This window comes from Anas acuta, chromosome 16 (genome assembly GCF_963932015.1).
Source record: "Anas acuta chromosome 16, bAnaAcu1.1, whole genome shotgun sequence".
Taxonomy (NCBI): Eukaryota; Metazoa; Chordata; class Aves; order Anseriformes; family Anatidae; genus Anas; species Anas acuta.
This window is the reverse complement of record NC_088994.1, coordinates 15,862,162-15,882,475: the sequence shown is the minus strand read 5'-3', so window position 1 is coordinate 15,882,475 and position 20,314 is coordinate 15,862,162. Positions and strand designations below refer to the sequence as shown.

Sequence of the window (20,314 nt, the reverse complement as noted above, 5' to 3'; positions counted from 1 at the left end):
ACGGGAGCCGCCCCCGAGACAGGGAGCCGCCAATGTGACCTCGATAAATAAAACCAAATGTTTATTTACACCAAAATTCCAACACTGGAGCTTTCACATATGAAGGACAAAGAGATTATATACACAGCGGGGCCGGGATAAAAGGGGGGGGGGGTGGTGTTGAGGGACCCCCACCCAGGGCACCCGGTGGCTGCTGCTGGCTCCTGGCCCCCCGGGCACCGTGAGGGGACCGAAAGGGGACACTGAGGGGACACCCAGGGCACCGGTGGCCTCCGCCTGTGGCACAGGCTGGGGTGGGGGTGAAGAATTTGGGGGTGAAGAATTTGGGGGGGGGTTTGGGTCTGACCCCGGGTGCTGCAGCTCTCAGGTAGCCACGGGTTCAAAACCTAGAGAAATGGCTTAAAAATGAGATTTGTTGAGAAGAAATGGGGAGTTTGAGGGGTAGGAAAGGTCCTGGGGGGGGGGGGGGGGGAAAGGAGCGGAGCAGGGCGCTGCCTCCTCCCCCCGAGCAGCAGTGGGATGAGGAGCGTGGTGGTTGAGGAACCTCCTGGTTCGTAATTCCGTGGTTTTAAGACTAAAATTACATGCAAAGGGGTGAGGCGGCACCGTGGGGGAGCCAGGAGTCAATCTTTTAGAGGTTTAGAGGCATCTTTTAGACTTAAGCCACCTCTCTGTGCACCGGGGGTGTCTCCTCAGCGGGCCCCGAGCAAAACCGGGGTGCAGGAGCCCCCCCCTCCTGCCTCACAGAGACCTGGGGTGGGGGGCTCCGGGCAGCACGAGCCCCCAGGGCCTTAGGCTGGTGGAGGAGGAATGTGGGAAGGTGGAGAGATTTCCAGCAGGATGCAAGAGCTGGGAAATGCTGTCGATTCGGCTTTGTTCTTAAATGAGGAGTTTTTTGTGTTTTTTTTTTGTGTTTTTTTTTTTTTTTTTTAAGGGGGGAGGGGAGTGGGTGAGGTGGGGTGGGGTGGGAAACTGTCCAAGAAATATTCCATCTGTAGGTATTTTCAGGGAATCCCCTGAGTTACGAAAAGTTCAAGTAAAAAAAAAAAAAAAAAAAAAGAAAAAAATCAGCCTATAATAATTTTGTATATAATGACTGAACTACTATAAATCCACAAGCAACAGTTCAGACACGGTGCCTCCAAAGCGTTCATCCCCTCCCTTCCCCTGCCAGGCACGAGCTGCGTCCTGAGGAGAGGCGGAGGGGGAAACCTCTTCCCCACCTGACTCGGCAGAGCCCATCACTACTGCTGAGCGCCGGCAGCAGCTGGAACGGGCATCCCCAGCGTGGTGGTGGCAGAAATGACGGGCGAGCCTGCTAGAGGTCCAAGGGGCGAAGGTGTTGGCACTGAGGAAATCCCTGGAACAGAGATAGGCAAGGAAGAATTAGAGGGAAACCGGCGCGTGGCATCAGGACGGTTGGAACTGCTCAGCTTCCCAAAGGCTGGTGGCTTTGGAGGTCAGTTTGGTGGCACTTGGTTGTATTTTCAGAGCTTCCAAAATTAGCGGAGATGAAAGATCCCACAAAGGGCAGATGTGGCCCTGCATGGCAGGATCGCTGCCCTTCAAGCTACTGCCAGAACGTCCACCTGCAAAGCCCTTTTTACAAGCAAGACCAGAAAAGCAGGTCAGGCTGCGGTGAGCCCTCATTTCTCTCTCCCACCTGCTTCTTCACAGCCCTCCTTGCCCGAGTCCCGAGTCCCAGGAGCAGAACTCACCCTCTTGGATCCCTCCACCCACACAGCTCGTAGAAAGGCTTTAACACGCCACGCACCAGGAAGAGTCAACAGCAGAACTGACCTGACATCATACTCGCACTGCTGACAGGAGTGCTGCCACCCGGCATGTTGGAGGAGCTCATCCGAGCCTGGTCTTTCACAATGGGATCTAGGAAGAGCACACCAACCACCCTTAGGTGCCGCCTTGCCAGACAGCAGCTGAAGCACCCTGCCCGTGAGCTCGGCGCACAGCCAGGGCTGGCAAGCTGCCTACATCAAGTAACACCAACCATCATCAACCCCTTTCCCCTCCCAAAACTACTGGAGCAGATGAGGGAATTTCGGATGTGTCCTTCCCCACACTGAGTTCAGTACACCCTGCATCTGTATTTTGACAAATTCAGCTGTTTCTCCAACTCTCACTTTCAAAGCTTTCAGCTGAACCGAGCAAATGTTCGTACTGGCACTGCTCCACAGCTGTTCCCAGAAAGCCACATCTTGAGATTTGTGAGGAATCGGCAAACATTTGAACGTGTTTACCAGTGCAAGTTTCATTTTCACATGCAAAAGCAAGACCTCGATACACCATCCACTAAGATGCATATTTAGCCACGAAGTGAATTAAAAGGGCCTGTTTTTCAAACCAGAGCTACCTGGTTTTATCCAACACAGGAGTCGTTATGCCCAGACACCTGCTGAAATTAGCACAGGCTTAGCACCAAGGAGTTTTTAACACCGTGCTGCTGATTCACTGGCCTGACACAGGCACATCACAGTTTCCTCAGCAGCTGCAGGTGGCAGTGGCCTACTTCACCCACCACAGAATCAAGTAGTTTCAGCTCCATCACAATTATTCACAAAGCCCAGGCTTATTATGTTGCCCTTCTTGGCTCTTATCTGCACAACCGACTGGAATGGAGATTTCCCAGAGGCAGAGGAGGAGCTGTTTGCACAGTAAGAGCCGGTACTTACAGAAGTAGGGGTGTTCCATGGCTTCTCTTGCTGTGAGTCGTGACTGGTGATCATATCGCAACAGCTTATCTAAGAAATCCAGAGCTTCTGGACTCACCAGGTGCTGGTTCTCGCTATGAACAAAGCGCTCCCATCGCTTACGGGAGTGTCTGCAGAAAAACAAACGGATACCCGAATGAAACCAGGCAGAGGACTTCACTTTCGAAAAGCAAGGACTGCACCAGCTGCCCACCTCCCAAACAGGGAGCTGCTTGGTGTGGCAGCAAGGGGGCAGAGGCAGGGAAAAGCAGAGCAGCAGTACGCTGTGTCACCACGCGGCGGCACAGTGCCACAGCCATGGCAGCACGGGAAACCAAGTTTGGAATGAAATTATAAGCCTGAAGTCTCAGGTTCTGCTCTGTTATACCACCCCAACATTTGTTCCTTGCAGTTTTGGCACATGTCACAAGGAAAAAGGTATAGAAATGCTATCAGCAGCAACTGGTTTTCTGTACTGCAGTCCTGAGAAACATAAATTTCTCTTATTTTTTCTGCTACAATTCTGAAAGTAGTGTTTGCTCGTCATGGTCTATACTCTGGCAGTTCATTTATTACCTAGATGATATTTAAAAATCTTTCCTCAAGTGCAGCTGCAGCTAAAGGCCCACAGGCAGCACTGGCAAAAGGGACTGAAAGCACAAAGTACCAGGCCTTAAGGGTCCTGGCTCCAAGTTCTCCCTTCAGCAGAAGTTTTTTTTGTTTCCTTCAAGCTCTGCTGACAAAGCAGCAGATGTCCAGGTCTAATTAAGAACTCACAAGGATTTAGGCTACTTCAGAATTTGGCTCACCTGCCCAGGATGTCATTGAAACGTGGATCCAGTTCGACGTTGTATTTATCAATGTAGTCATAGAGGTCTTCTGTGCCCAGCACTTTGGCTATCCTCACCAGCTAGGAGCAAACAAAAACGAGTCACTGCTGTGAGGGAACGCCAGAACCAGCATAAAGACACTGCAGCACATTCCCCTGGAGCTTGAATGTGGTCTCAGTGGTCCCAGCCAGCAGCCACGGGGTCATCTCGTGGCTCTGACTGCTCCAGCAAAGCAGTCACAGGCACCAGAAACACGGCTCTGCTCAGCTGGGGCTCAGGAAGCCAAGGCAGCCTGGAGGGAGCTGAGTTCTCTGGACACTTAGGCTTAAAGATGGACAGGGCAGGGGCTTTTCACGTAATATGTGACCTCAGGAGGAGCAGATCCACATCCCAGAACACACCAGCCTTAATATAACTACGGTTATAACTTTTCCAGATACCTACTGAGTTCATAAATACAACACAAATCTCTTTTCTATTTACTGGGTTAGACAATATCACATGCTTTTAAGAAGGAACGTGGCTTCAAATCGAGCAAAGAAGCCATTAGAGAAATACTTAAATTCTTCTTTGGATCCCCTGATAGAAGCACAAGCAGAAAACCTTCCTTCCCAGAGAACAGAGATTGAACATGACCAGCTCTCACCTGATCATAGTTGTCATGGCCATGGAAAAATGGCTCCTTTCGGAATATCATACTAGCCAACATGCAACCCAAGCTCCACATATCCAGACTGTAATCATACATCTGTACAAAACCAGAAGGACAATTCAATTTCTAATGAATTAAGCAGAAAAGACTTCCAATACTAACAGCCCCCCCTCCCTCCCCAGTGGTACAAACGTGGCATGTGACACTGGGAACAGACTGATACATGTTTATCACCAGACCCCTGCTCAGCTCGCTTTCCCAGTCACTCAAACTGGGATTACAGCAATTAGCAGAACCGCAGGGATCCCATTTCCATCATTCTCCATAAAGATATCAAAGACCCCGTGCCTCTTCCTACTCTCAGTGCAGCCTCCAATGTTATCAATCACTGAGAGACACGGGCGGAGAAGGGAAGCCTAATGGCAAGCAACACAAAGTGCTGACTCCACAAGGTCTAACACTAACACTGACATTTCCAGCCCACAGCATTTCCATAATGCAAGCTGCCATCGGATTATGGGATGTTTTTATAGCTTTACAAGTTCACACAGCAGTAGCTATTCTCCCGAGGACTTTGTTTCATTCCTGTCACTTACTGCAAAAGCGGCCTTGATAAAAAAAAAATCCAACAGTTGTATTCCAGGATCCATGACAACAGTTCTGCAGCTCGTCCTCATATAATTCACTGGTTTCTTTAATCAGTGGCTCTAAAGCCTTTTAAATGCATTTTAGAATAGGTCTCTAAATATCTGAATTTCTCGTTCACTGCCTCGAAATGGCACGGGCTTTCTGTACACACGTCAGTGATAAATGCTGGTAATTCTTACCTGATAATCTACCAGGAGCTCAGGTCCTTTGAAATATCTGGAAGCCACTCTGACATTATACTCTTGGCCAGGGTGATAGAATTCAGCCAAACCCCAGTCTATTAGTCTAAGCTAGAAACAGCAAAAGAAAACAAAGAAAAATGGCTCAAGGGATGCACCAGCTCTCCATTTTCTGAACCACACTACAAATGAGTTTAGCTGGAAGCTTCATTTACAAGTTTTCTATTTTCGGTTACTTTAAAGCAGATTGGAATCTCTCTTTAGGTATTCTCCCCACACCAACATCAACTGGTCTAAATAAAATTCCTCTCCTTACCAGCCCTCTAGAAACCCATTACAGGATTTAAGTTTTTTCACATGATAGAAGCACGGTCTCCCTTGAATTTATCTGCTAGTACTTCTACACAGCAGTACCCAAAACGAAGCCCTGGTCTCCCCAGAGAAAAAGCAGGACCCCTCCCTGCCCCGTTACCTTTCTGTGCTCATGGTCAATCATGACGTTGTGAGGTTTCACATCTCTGTGCATGATTCCCATGCTATGGCAGTAATCTAGAGCCTGTAAGTGAAAGCAAAGGACTCGAATAGCAAGAACCTTGCAAGTTCCATCATATTCAGAAGTGAATGTTCCACATGTATCAAGGCTAACTAGGTAGCACGACTCTGCTGCCCAGGGTTACATCCTTGACTAGACTCACAGACAATACCTCTAAAGCCCCCTCTCAAAATTAAGCACCAGCAACAGAAGCGTTTGGCTTCACCTCATCTGCTTCCTCATAAAAATGGAATTCCAGAGCCTCTAACAGGCCCTAGTGAAAAAAAAAACAACATCCCCTTCCCCAGACTCCTAAGAGGAAAATAATTGCTTCAGAGGAACAAATATAGCCGACCCACATGACATTAAAGCAAAAACCCAGCCAGTTACAGTTTACAGTTTTCTGTTTTCAGAGGCTTTTGATTTAGGATCCAGAGTTATCTCAGTGTATCCAAACAATTTCCTATCCTCAAAAGAAGACTAGAATTTGTTGCAGAAACAAGGCTAAACAATTGATATTTGACTCGATGTAGATTTTTCTATGCAATTCTTCCATAGGCTCTCTTCCCTTTCCCCCATTAGTGTGACAACACAACCATCCCTATAGGATTAGCTGAGTACAAATCCTAAAAACAACCTGTTGAAGCAGCAAAACACCGACTTACCTTCAAAATCTCATACATGTAGAATCGAATATCATAATCTGTTAATGTCTGGTATAATTGCTGTGGGAAACAAACACATTACATCAGCGCTCAACACTGAGGACAAACACCACGTCCGTGCCAATCCAGAAAAACCCAGCCCTGTTCTCTGCTGCTGCAGTCCTCCAAGCCCACTTGAATGGCCAGTAAACATTTCCCCCAGTTACCCTGATCCCACAGACATTCAGTCTGTTCCTCTCTCCTTACAAATCACATACACAGCTTACTTCCCTCGGGCTGCACTTGCCCACCAGCAGCACGAGGCATTGAGCCTGCAGACGGGGTCCCAAAAAAGGCCAAGGCTGCTCTCAGCCCGAGTAAAGCTACGACAGGCACCGGCGGGCCAAGAGGTAACAGGAATTTGCTCCAAGGGTTACAATAGCACTTGGAGTCCGGATTCTCATCGTGTAACTTCTGTGGCAAAATGGTGCTAAGGGACTAATTACAAACTTCTACTTTACTTCCCGAGTAAATCCATCTTTAAAGACAGCTGGTATGGAGGAAGGAAGTGAGTAAAGAATTGCCTGTCCCCTATGTGCTTGCCTCTTCCCAGAACAAGATTACAAGTGGCTTTCGAATGGAAAATATTAGAAGTGCACAACCCATACCGTACCTTAAAGTCTGTGTTGTTTACATGTTCAAAAACCAAAGCAGGGGTCCGAGACTGAAACAGAAAAAAAGTTAAGTCTTGTTGAGATAAATTGTTTTCATTTAGTATAATTCAATCATTTTTACTCTAAACCCCCCCTCTGCCTCAGACGTGGTTGCAATTGCCCTCAGATAGGGGGAACGGAGCCAAAGCCTGCAGCAGTACTGCCTGCAGAACAAATGAACATGTCTCAGTTCACTGGTACCTCCTCCTTACATAGTGCGGGGCTGAAGTGACCCGCAGGGGAAGGGCCTCTACAAGGAGTTAATCAGATTAAGGGGTGATCTGATTACGGGATTCAAAAGCACGATTTAAGAACAGGAGAAAACAAAAAGCCAAATCAGAGCTGAAGGCAAACACAGCAACTTCACCCATGACCCCAAGGAACCCTCTGGGTTCCTTCCATACTCACCACAGGGTCTTTTACTATATCTGCAAGAGTGATTATATTGGGACCGCCTCGCAAGTTTTCTAAGATCTTGATTTCACGCTTGATTTTCTTCTTTTTAACAGGCTGAAGAATAGAAACCCAAAGCATAAGACAAAGTGACCCAGTAAAGCGAGGCAAACAGCTCAACGTCTAGATGGCAAAGGTATGTGACTGTAAGGTCACAAAATACATCAGAAGCTTTGCAAATTAAGTTCAAACAGCTGGACTTGTTACCTGACTATGCATCATTCCAGTTAAGGGCTCAAGCATCTGCAGTCTCTTTTCTTATGATACATTCTTGACAGCCAGAAACATCAGTTTCATGTGAAAAAGGGTTATTTGTCTTTTTAATTTTTTTTTAAAAAGAAAAGTTGTCTGAACGTGATCCAATAGCCAAAAACTTGTTAACTGGCGTGTGGTAAACGTCTAACTCTGAGAAGTCCTCCAGCTACCTGAGGGCCACTAAACGAAGGCATTTCACCAATCCCGTCTGTGGAACAACCCGTTTCCAGGAGACCCTAACTCAGTCTGGAAAGATATTACGGCTACAACGGAACGTGCAGAGCAGAAATGAAATATTTAAGGTTAGCAGTCTGAGTTTAATCGCTGGCTTTAAAGGACAACGATCCCCTTAGCTCAGAGGCCTCCATCCACCTGAAAGCACGCCAGGGCACTGGTGGTTGGAGGAGGTGAGAATTCTCTGGTCAGCTCTTGAAGACTTTTCTAGCTCCAAGTAAAAATGTGTTGCACATCAGGGCTTCTTTACGATAAAGGGTAATTCCTTGCAGGCAGAAATTTAACTCAGTAACGAAGCACAGGGTTTCTTATTAGGAGGTTAAAATAACAGCCCATTTCACCGAATGAGGCTCCCAAGCCAGGCTTTAAGGATTTCAGTTTTAGAACATAAAATCATTTTAGACCAAATGCTGTATTTGCTGACCTCCCAATCACCTCAAGACAGACTCCACGTTTTGCCCAAATCCCTGCTCACCTTGAGAATTTTAACAACTACTTTTTCATTATTTGTTATGTTGATGGCTTCAAATACTTCACTGTATTTGCCCCGGCCTAACTTGCGAACTAGCTGGTAGTCATCTTGATTCCTGCGGAGATAAAAAGGTAAAGTTCCCAAGAGTTCATCATTTGCATCAGAGTTCACATGGCACTCCTCAATCACTGACTCACCTTGCAGACAAGGTGGCTTAACGAGCACCTGAAATCGGAATGTGATGATTAAGAATTAAGAAACAGGCAGCTTCTCTTTGCCCAAGTCAGATTCAATCCACAAACTGTTTCTTTTGCAGTAAGGGACACGAGCCCATCTGCATTTCAGCAAACTCGAGCCATGCCTTTCAGCAGCCCGTAGATTTGGAAGCTACGTTTTCCCTAACACAACGTTAAAATATCAATAAAGCCATTAAGGCCAAAACTTCAGGGCTGGCCCACTTAGAAAGAGACTGGGCACGAGGCACCACAACACTCAGAAGCCAGCTCGCACTTCAGGAAAGTGGAACTGCAGCAAAGCTGAGGCCAGGCCTCAGCCCAAGCCCTGCTGCACAAAGCAGGAGCACAGAGCTAGGAAACTGGCAGCGCTGCCATCTGATTCTTGGACGGTTCAGTCATGAGATCAATTTAGACGCCTCCTTCCTTCAAGGAGGAGCGTTTGTGTGTCTTTTGTAGTCACTTGCAGAGAGCAGAGCAACAAGTGACAAAACACCATGACCTATTTCAGTTTGCTGCATCTCTTCACTCCTCCAAGTCAGAAAAAAAAACCTTTTCACTTATCTTTGGCCCTACACCCAGGACCATTTAGTGTGTTTCAGAGAAAAAAGATTTCCTTCCCTCTGCGAGGACAAGTTTCCTGGCTACCTGGCAAAAACTCCTCAAACCAAACTCTCAAGGGAGATGCTAAAAATGCTTTTGCACTGCTGGGGATCTAAAATTTTGACAAGAAACACTCTCAGGTTATTCTACCATCTGTGATCCCAAAGAAAACTGAGATCCTAACACGTGCCACGCACACACATCTGCCAAAGAGCACGAAAGAGCCCGGTGCAGCCCCGGGACTTACCCCCACTCAACAACATGCGACTCGTAGTCCCAGTACTCCCGGGGTCTGTGTGTGTTCACATCCGTGTAAACCCTGGCCCTGCTCGGCACGGGTCCCGACATATCAGACAGGTTGGCAGGTGGGAGTGAGGAGATGTCTGAAACCAGGGGCTACCCGAATTCCGAGGCTGGACAGGGGAGAAAGGCCTCAGACAGGCCTCAAGATTCTTCCAACTGCAGAGAGAAAAATAAAAAAACCAAAGGTTAAAATCTCAAGATACTATAAAAATACTGAAGTTAATCATTAAAAGCTGCTGAAAAGGAGAAGCTGGAGCCCAGCCACAGGTCTGGGATCGTTCGTCGGGCCCTGGAAGCCGCCTGCCTGCCCCCCCTCACACAGCACAGCACCGCTGGGCCCCTCCAGGAGCAGTAACACCCCGCGCACATCTCGCCACTTTGGGCACCGAGTTCCTGGCTTATGGCTGCAGAGATAACTTCCCCCAGGGGGAAGGACCGCGGCGTGCTCCCTATCAGCTCAGGGCCTCCTCCCCTCGGCCCCGCAGCGAGGGCTCCTCCCGCAGCGCGTGGGGCAGAACTTCCACGACCCGTGGCCCCTCGCACGGCGCTAGCCATCGCCGCTGCGAACAGCTGACGGATTTACAAGGTCACCCGTGCGGCCTAAATTAAGCACATCCCCAAGTCTCGATTTCTGGAAGCACCATTTTGCGTTTAAAGCACAACCCTGGGAGTCTTGGGAATCAGCTTGGGAGTCAGCTTGGCTCCCCTGCTGTCCCCACGTTCAGTTTTTTTGTTAAAAATTCAACAATCGGAGCTCAGGACCCTGGGAAGATCTCACCGAGGTCGTTACAAACCATTCGGGGCCTGAAGACGCTCGGAGGACTTTTTGGCAGAGGCAGCCAGGAGCTGTGCTGGTGCTCCCCGTGTGACAAAGAAACACCCCAGTTTGTGCCCATTTAAGACTGGGACGCACTGGAAGGACACTGGTCACAGAGCAGCTCTCTGCTGGGCCTCCCCAAGACCAGGCTGGTGTCAGTTGTTGAGGCTGCACCACCCATTTAAGCCTCCTAGTTTTTATAAATCCAGCCTAGCTACCAAAAGCACGCTTGCCATCACTGGTAAAGTCAATAAAGCCCGCTGAAAACGGGGCAAGACGTCTGATTTTTTAGGGCAGACAGCCCCACACTTCAACAAATGGTGCTGAGAGCTCTGATCTCGTCCTAGAGGCACTGCCCTGCCTGACAGCAAGCCCCTCGCACCCCTCAAATCCCCCACCAGATGTGGAAGCTGACACGGGCATCAAACATTTAAATACAAGGCTGTCAGCTGCCAAATCCACTCGTGAGGAAGGAAGCCGTGCTGCGGGGTGGAGGAGCTCGGTTGGGGTCTGGCAGGGCCGTGCAGGGGGCAGCGCTGGAACCGAAATCCCCGGGGATGGTTTGCTGGAGGAAGTAACAGCACCATTCATCAGAAATTAATCAGAGAGAGCTGGAAATGGACTCGGAGCGGCTCGTTGAGGCTATCGGGATGCACTGCACAAGAAAATTCCAGGAGAATCCTGCTGGTGGCAGCTTCCTGCTGGTCCCTTTGGTGCCTGCTGCAAGGACCCCAGCGAGAGCTGCTGGTTACGAGGGCAGGGGGTGACCCGGGGGCAGGGCTCTGACGTCCTTCCCCATTTCACGCTGCTCCCCCAGCAGCTGGTCCCACATTCGGACGCAGAAACATTCCCATTTCTCTTCCAGGCACGGCCTAAGCCTCCTCTAGTGGCACAAAGCCTGGTAACGGGGCTCATTTTGTGACCGAGTGACAGGCAAATCTTTCGAGGGCAGCTCCAGGTGGGGCAGGGCAGCAGGAATCCAGCCCCGGGGGCACGAAGGGACACAAAATCCACAGGGACGGGACCGGGGTGAGCACAGCAACGCACAGGACGCTTCAGCCAGGCGGTGGGTAAGCAAAGAACATGAAATATTAGTAAAAATCAATTCCTAAAGCATTATTCCCCTAACAAAACACGTTCCTGAAGATGAGGCAATCACCCAAGACCTCGCAGCATTTGTGTCCACGACTCGGATGCCCAGGAGGCAGCCGGACACCCAACAGCCACCCGTGGAGGGCAGCAGAAGGGGCAGCTTTACCAAAACACTCCCAATTTCAACATTTCATCCTGGTTTTGTTTCTCCTCGCTCCTTGTGCTTCCAGCTCGCTCTTTCATCTGCCCAGTGCTCGGGTGGGAAGTAAGGGAGGCCACGCACGCCTCAGATGACTTGGCAGTTTTGCCTTCTGAGCGTGATTCGGTATCCAGAAAGCACACGGCTGCTCCGCGTCGTTCAGCTGAGAAAGATCATTGTTTCAGCAGGGGGAAAAAAAAAAAAAGGAGAAATCAATCTCATTATCTAAAGATAGATCAAACTTCAGAGCGGATATTTTCTTGTCATGGAGCTGCAGCCTCGCACAAGCTCGGTGCTGTAACAGACAGCTCAGAGAGGCTTTTTTTTTTCAGGAAATCATCGACTGGAGCTTCTAAGAATGGCACCCAGCGCCCCTGAAGGCAGGTATCGCCGTCTGCTGCTCCTGGCGGGGAAAGAGGAAAGAATCTGCAGAGAGGATTTGGGTTTGAAGCCGTTACTGCCATGCACAAAACTTCCTGGTCTGAGAACTTTCCACTTCGTCTACTCCAAGTGCTAAGGAACCGATTCTACTTTCACTGCCCCTGCAGGGGGGTGATTTCGTAGCGGATCCCAGCTCTCTGAGATAAAGGACAGCTGAGGACGAGTATCAGGTACAGGTGTGGTCACACAACATCAGTTCAGCTTGCAGATTTCAGGCCAAAAATCTACAGCAGGAGCAGGAACTACACCTAAACAAACCGAGTGTCCTGAGCACATTAAAGGGTCAGCTGTGCTGCTGCGGTCAGAAGCTGGAGAGAAGAGGTCATTTATTAATTCCTGCATAAATGACAGCATCAGAGGATAAGTTACGGGAGCAGGGACTGCCCCAAGCTGCTCGGCAGCACCACGGCACCCGCTGCACCCAGCCAGGAGCCGTGCTGCACCCACACGCAGCTCAGGTGCCACCAAGGGGCTGCCACCAGGAGATGCCCCAGCGTTTGGGGTGATGCTGAGAGCCAAGCTGAAGTGTCCAAGGCTCAGGGGAACACAACACACCTCTGAAAATCATCCTCTCTCTAGCAAAGTGCTCCGCTGAGGAATAGGAACACGAGTGCTACACGGCAGGGAGCAGCGAGGACAAAGCCCTCGGTCACCCGCCTGGCACCACCAGGGCACGGAGCAGCTCCTCTGCTCGGGGCGATGCCCCCGGGCACACCAAAGATGTTTCTGGGTGGCTCCTGGCAGCAGCTCTGCCACATGAGTTCATGCAGGAGGTGCTGGGGGTGGTTTAACTCAGACCTGTCATTAGAGAGGCTTCGAAGGATCAGCGTGAGCTCGTTACCAGACCATGGGCAGACAGCAGCCGGGGCATTTTGGGCAGAACCTCCCCAGGCAGCCCAGAACCAAGGGAATGTTCCTGCCCCTCACCTCTGACAGAAACAGCCCAAAGCCAGGCTCTGAAATCACAATTACACAACGTGCTTCGTTAGTGGGGAACGTTCCAGTTACCAGCCATGCAGCCCGCCGATCCCTCGCCTGCAAAGCCACCCAGGGACGGCGTGCTCGCTTCTGCAGCGCTCAGAGAACCTCAAACCAGGCAGGAGCCCCTGAAATTAAAAGCTCAGGACATGTTTCAACACTCACAGTGCAGCCGACCAGCAGCCAGCATCAAGCAAATCCCACGTTAACCGTAAAGGAAGAAGCAACAGTAACAGACTTCACCAAAAACCTGTGCTCTGTCTCGCAACAGAAACCCAATTCCTGCATTTTCCTAACGCTGGAACTGCAGCACGACGAGCGTGGAGCAGATGACCTCCAGAAGTCCCTCGCAGCCTATATTTTTCTACGATTTTATAGCCGAAATAGAAACAAGCCTGGATTAACAGAGCTGACATTTTACATCCTTTCCCGAAACCCATTTACCTACTAAAGGGACAGCATCAGTCGAGAAGCAGATTTTAAAAACCTAATGGAGCTGAAAAAAAAGCTGAGCTTCGAGACCAAACTTTTCTCTTGATATTTTCTGGAACGGCGCTGTCTGCTCAAACTCTGTTTTTTCCACCAAAATTATTTTCCAGATTTCTTTTAAATAGCTGCCTGTGTCCGGCTGCGGAGAAATAATAAAGGCTAACGCAGAAAAACCTCGAATTTTCCCTTAAAAAAAAAAGAGACAGAAAGAGTTGTTACTGAGTTGAAAGGAAGACACGATCAGGCATTGGGGAGAAGAGCTGACAGGCTGAGAAACATCTTGGAGCAATTCTGTGCTAGTGAGCGCAGCGCTTCCCCTACCCGTGTTTCTAATTCCTCCCCCAAATTCCTCGCGGCGCCTGCCAACGACGAAGTCACCCCTTGTAGGGGGGGCCACGAGCTAACGGGAGCCACAGGACCATGAAAATGTTTTTACTTTAACTCCACGTTTGATGGCAACGCCACAGAGCTGGGTGAAACTCAGCTCTGCTGCTCCACAAACCCGGCAGCAGCTCAGCCCCAACCTTCCCGCTCTGAGCTCCACCAGCTCTGTTTTAGGGGAGCTCACAGGGATCCCCCACAGGTTCCTGGAGTCCCAGCCGAGCTGGACAGCCATCCCCCAAAATTCCTCACATTTCCAGAGCTCTGGGGCTGCACAAGTACCTGGGCCAGGCGGCCGGGGTGTCCTCCAGCAACAGGAGGCTGCCAGGGACGGGGAGGTTCCTCGCCGCATCTCCTCGGGGTTATTTGTAGCTGGGCAGCCCCGAAGCTCTTTTCTTCCCTCCCTCCCATAAAATCGCAGCTTCTCCCTCGTATCTGAGCACCAACCCAGCTCACAGACCCAGGGAAAGCTTTTCCTGACACACTGTGACCGAGGCTTGCCTGACACCGGGCCCTTGAGGCTCCCAGCCCCTCAGAGCAGGGGGCATTGGCACTGCCACCACGCCAGAATTGTGCCACAAGCAAAGAAAAACGGCTAAAAAGCCAGCTGGGAACAGCCAAGAAATAAAAATGGCATAGCCAGGGGTGGCCAAACGGTGCTGCTGGCAGCCCTCTGCCCTCGGGGGCTCCACCTGGGGCAGGCAGAGCACCCCAATAAATTTCTCTTGATTTTTTAAGCACACCACAGCAAGTGGGCTCGCGAGGATTTGAGTGTGGAGTGAAGCAGTTCTCTTCCTTCCCAGCACAGTGCTGAAAACCAGAGCCCCCACTGCTGGGGGCAGCGTTTTCCCACGCAGAATCACCAAACCCACAGCCTGCGGGACGCCAGCAGCACCGGGCAGCTCCTCCTGCCACACCGGGAACGGTTCGGCCTCGGCGCAGGCTCCGACACGGGGTGAGCTGGCAGCAGCCTCTGGAAAGTTCAACCTTTGTAATTAGTGGGGGGTTGTTTCCCCTCCCTAATTAGCGTGGGGACTTCTGCCAGCCCCATGGCTCAGCTGACTGAGCCCCGTGGCTCCTGGGTGCTGCGATGGAGCAAAAAACTCCGTTCGGCCAGCCCGGTTAGAGGTTGGACTCGATGATCTTGGGGTCTCTTCCAACCTAGAAATACTGTGATTTTGTGGCCGTGCCGTGCCCGGAGGCAGAAGTTCCTGAGGCTGGAGGATAAAAACGGGGCTGTGCTGCGTGGAGCTGCTTCAAGAAATCCTCAGATCCGCTGTGCCCACCACACAGGCACCGCTCTGCGTCCCTGCACCCCACAGGCTCAGGAGGAATCGCTCAGAGAAGCCCCCGGGCAGCATCCAGAGGTGGCTCAGGAGGAGGATTTGTCTTTGTGCCTTGCTGGATGCACTCACAACCTTCTGAAATGCCCCAAATTTGTGGTTTTTTAGTTTGCAGCTTGCTTGGTGCTGATGTAGGCTCCACACAACTCCATCAGTGAGCGAGGGGAGCTCCTGGCAGGTCACCCGGGCGGTGTACACTGCACGAGGCAGGGCTGAAACGTCACGGGGAGAGAAATCTGGCGAGGCTGTAAGAAAACGAGCAGTGCCCGAGCTTTTCCTTCCCATATCCGAGGTTCCTTGGCTGTGCTCATCCTCCTCCGGCCCACGGAGACGCCCCAGTGGTGGCTGCAGCACCCCCAAGGCGCAGCCACCTCCCAGCTCCATCCCTGCCCCTTTACTGGTCGCTACTGGTGAATAATTCATTTAAAAAAGGGAGAAATTGGCTGTAAGGTCATAACCTACCGCTCAAACAACAAAATTCTGTGGGAAATGATTGAAATCTCCCCTCCCCAGTAGGAACCTGGGTCAGCGCTGGCTGCACAGAGCCCCGAGGTGGCCCCTCAGCTCCCCACAGCAGCCTGGACAAGGGGGCAGGCACACGGCGGGCTCACTTTGGGGCTGAAAAGCAGAAATCCTTGCCCCTACAGATGCACGGAGAACCCCGTTTCTCCTCAATCCTTCCTGCTGACGGGTCTGGCACCTCGACGGAGCCCAGGACCCGTCCCCAAGGCCGGGGTCGCTCTGTTTGCAGCGCCAGGACCACCGCCAGCTGCGGGCGGCCGCCTCCTCCTCTTCCAAGCAGCTTCCCCGGATCCCAAAGCAGCTCGCCAGCCCTGCAGTCGGGTTCTGCAAATTCCAGGCAAGTCAGCTCTTGGAAAGCCCTGGAAGGAGATACCCAAGCTGAGGAGAGTTATCCAAGAGGCGTCTCGTGCTCACAGACAACGTTTGCAGCCAGCCCGGGGCACAGCAGCCCCTGCTGACCCTAAAACCCGAAAACCCAAGCAGCTTTGGGGTTTTCTCACCCCTCCGGACCCCAAAGTTGATGCCTCAGGGCACGGGGCTCAGAAATGATGATCCGTGGAGGGGAGTGGGTCCGGTAACCCAGAAACAGTCCCTGCCCCGCCAGCGATGTGGCACGAACGGAGCCCGGCTGCCACAATGTCACCCACACGCTTCTGTCTTCCTCCCGTGTTCCTCGGGGGACGCCAGGGGAGGCAGGAAGAGAAAACGAGCTCTGTGAGGAGAGAACGCAGCAAAACCTCGGCTGGAAGGCGTGAGGAGACCGAATTCCACAAGGCTGGGAGGAGTTACCTCCCCGTGCCCCTCACCGCTTCAGAAATGGTTTTCTGTTAACATTTCACTGTCCAAATTCCCCAAATTCCCCCCAGGAACCCGTTCCACACCCCCTGAGCGGCACTACCTGGAAGCCACCCGAAATCTCACCCTTTTTCCTCAAGCACAGGAGCTTCATCACCCCCCCCGGCACAGGTCCCACCTCCAGGACATTTCCCAGAACGTCCCTTGAGCCGTTTTCCTTCCTATTTTCCAGAACTCAGTGCCGGTGTCACCATCCCTGGTGCAGAGCTGTACCCCCAGACCCTGCCTGCCGGCCTCCCGAGCGCAGCCCCCCCTCCCCGAGCACCAACTTTGCCATTTTCTGCACCGTGCCCACTCCAACAGCACTCTGGGGGGGGGCAATTTTTCTCTTCCTACATGCCCTACACCCCGAACCATGCCGGCAGACTCACCCCCAACACCTAAACTGACCAGCAATACAGCACAGACCCCAACCCTGCAAAAAAACCCAATATTTTCCACAACTATTGCACTTTTAAGGAGCCTCCTGAGCACCAGGAGCTGCTGCCTGCCCCGACACAGCACCACGGCTCCCTCTGCATGCCTGGAGCAGCCCCCAAAGCCCCTCCACAAACGGTGCTGCCACCCCCAGCGGGGTCTGACCCCAAAACCACACACCCAACCCCCCAGGCAGGTCACAAAACACCCCGAGGACCAAACTCCCGTGACCCAGGTGGCCCCTCCGAGCCCCCAGCACCCCACAAAGGGTGGCTGCGCTCCCTGAAACGACTCAGGACCCGCAGCAGGGACTCAGCAGCCCTCGCGAGCTCTGCCCAGCCCCACCACTGCCGTCAGCAGAAAGCCCAGCAGCGGCTGTTTGTAATCCAAACTTCATGGGTCGGGCCCCGAGCCCTCGCTAAGGAAGCGTAATCTGCCGGGCGGCACGCACGGGGTTTCATAATCCGAGCTGCCCTTTCGTTTACAGAGCCCATTTCACCCGCAGCCTGCTGCCCCGGGGCACAAGGCGCTGGATTACAGCACTGGGGGGGCACCGACCCCCCCCCCGGGGGATTTAGGAGAGGGGTGGGTGTGTGATCACCCCCCGCCATCAGCCCCAAGCCTCTCCTCGCCCCTCGATTTAGGGTAAAAAGGGGGGAGCCCCGCTGGGGGCAGGCAGGGGAGGGGAAGCCCCGAGGGTGAGGAACGCTGAGAGGGCCCCTCGGATGGCTGGGGGAGGGGAAAGCTGCCTGGGGCCTCCCTGTGCAGATAAGGGGGAGCCTTGGGACTGACCCCATAAGCAGCCCCATAGCCTATCCCACAGCCTGGCCTACAGCCGGCAACACGGGCAGCCCTACAACCAGCCCCATAGACTACCCTACAACGGGGCCCACAGCCTGCTCTACAACCAGCCCTATAACCTGCCCTACAACCGACCCCATGGGCAGCCCTACAACCAGCCCCACAGCCTGCCCTTACAGCCGGCCCCATGAGCAGCCCCATAGGCGGCCCTACAACCAGCCCCACAGCCTTCCCTACGGGAAGCCCTATAGCCTGCCCTACAATCGGCCCCATAAGCAGCCCTACAACTGGCCCCACAGCCTTCCCTATGGGCAGCCCCATAACCTGCCCTACACCCAGCCCCATAAGCAGCCCCATAACCGGCCCTATAACCGGCCCCATAAGCAGCCCTATAACCGGCCCCATAAGCAGCCCTATAACCGGCCCCATAAGCAGCCCTATAACCGGCCCCATAAGCAGCCCTATAACCGGCCCCATAAGCAGCCCTATAACCAGCCCCCGGCCAGCCCCACTCCCCCAATGCCCTCATCCCCTTCCAGCTCACCCCCCAGCCCCCCCCTTCCCCCCTCCCCCCCCAATTTTCCCTCACACCCCTCCCCCAACCCCCCATCCCCCTCCCCCCCCCCTCAGCTCCTCCTGAGGCGCTCCCCCCCCAGGCCCCCCCCCAGGCCCGGCCCCACGGCGCGGCCCGTGCGAAGCGGGGAGCGCGGCGGCGGCGGCTCCTCCCCCCTCTCCCCTATGGAGCCGGAGAAGTTCGGGGCGAGCCTCGGAGCCTTTCGGGGGCCGGGCCGGGCCTCAGCGGGCCCCGCCGGTACCTGCCGGAGCCGCCGCCCGCCGGGCGCACACAGACAATATGGCGGAGGCACAAGGCTCGGCCGCCAGCCGCAGGGACCAGAGCGAGGCAGCGCCGGAAGCGGAAGTTACCATAGAGAGGAGCTGGGCGGGAGGGGAGGGGGAAGTGCGCCGCGGGGGATTCTGGGGGTTGTAGTTCTCAGAGTGGGATTTTGGGGGGGGGGCTAAAAGGGGAGGCCGAGATGAGACAAAGGGGGTGGGGGGGGGTCCCGGGGGAGTGAGGGGGTGAGGGGGTGAGGAGGGGGGGGGACAAATGGAGGGCTGGGTGTGAGGCGCGGCCTGTGCGCGGGGCCCGCCGCCAGGGGGCAACTGAGGCCTGTGAGGCCTGAGGGGGGGCCCGGGAACGGCCTCGGGCCTGCTCCGGGCACGGGCGGGGCCTCCCGGGGAGCACCAGGACCAGGGGGGGGCTGCGGGAACGGGGCTGGGATGGGGGAGCCGGGGGGTGCTGAGGGGTGAGGGGTGGGGGGTGGGGAGGCAGCGGGGGGGCACAGCCGCAGGGTCATGGAAATGCGGAGTGACGGTCACAGAGTCACAAAACCAAAAAATCCCAAAATCACAAAAATGCAGAGTCGCAGAATGACAGAAGCACAAAATCACGGAATGACAGGCACAGAATCCCAGAACCACAGAAACACAGAGTCACAGAAACACAGAATGACAGAATCCCAGAACCACAAAATCCCAGAATCCCAGAGTAACAGATTCCCGAAATCACAAAATCCCAGAAGCACAAAATCCCAGAATGACAGAATCACAAAATCACCGAATGACAGAAACACAGAACAACAGAATCCCAGAAGCACAGAATCACAAAATCCCAGAATCCTGGAATCACAAAATGACAGAATGACAGAATCCCATAATCCTATAATTCCAGAATCCCAGAACCACAGAACCAGAGAACCCCATAATCACAGAAACACGGAATGACAGAATCCGAGAATCACAAAATGACAGAATCACAGCGTCACAGAACCCCAAAATCCCAGAATCACAAAATCACAGAATGACAGAATCCCATAATCCCAGAACCACAGAATCACATAATCACAGAAACCTGGAATGACAGAAACCTGGAATCCCAGAATCACAGGATCACAGAATGACAGAATCTTATTTTCACAGAATGACAGAATTCCAGAACCACAGAATTCCAGAACCACAGTATGACAGAATCCCATAATCCCAGTATGACAGAATCCTATAATCACAGAGTCACAGAATCCCAAAATCCCAGAATCCCAGTATGACAGAATCCCCAAATCCCATAATCCCAGCACCACCTAGGCCAGAAGACGCCTCCCACCTCACCCAGTCCCACCTCCACCCTCACACCAACTCCTCCACACCTTAAAACCCAGCCTGGCCCCCTCCAAAACCACCCCGAGCCCCCCCCACACCCCTACCCTTATAGGGCCACACCCCAACTCCTGTCCCCTCCTTGGGGGGACACGCGTGGCCTTGTGCTGGAGCACACCACGGAGCCCACCTGGCAGCCATTTTATGGGGCCGGGGGGCTCGTGCTCAGCCTCACCCCCAACCCCCTGCCCTTAGGACCCCCCCCACTTGGCCCTACCCCGTGGCCTCGTGGCGGGCCGCACACCCCCGGGTGTCCCCCCCTCCCGCAGCCCCCCTCAGCCCCGGGGTCAGTGCCATTAGGTAAAGGAG

At 53.0% G+C, this 20,314-nt stretch overlaps 1 protein-coding gene across 1 annotated transcript; it reads right to left on the bottom strand.

The window, feature by feature from the left end:
* Positions 1–35: 35 nt before the first annotated feature.
* Positions 36–18,755, bottom strand: CSNK2A1 (casein kinase 2 alpha 1). Its single transcript, XM_068700282.1, has 13 exons — positions 18,610–18,755; positions 9,404–9,615; positions 8,324–8,435; positions 7,315–7,416; positions 6,867–6,917; positions 6,215–6,274; positions 5,490–5,573; positions 5,018–5,128; positions 4,185–4,286; positions 3,518–3,618; positions 2,691–2,839; positions 1,801–1,887; positions 36–1,360 (listed from the first exon to the last, which is right to left on the bottom strand). Exons 2-13 carry the CDS (start codon positions 9,502–9,504, stop codon positions 1,245–1,247), a joined length of 1,176 nt encoding a protein of 391 aa, XP_068556383.1. The 5' UTR covers positions 9,505–9,615; positions 18,610–18,755; the 3' UTR covers positions 36–1,244.
* Positions 18,756–20,314: the final 1,559 nt, after the last annotated feature.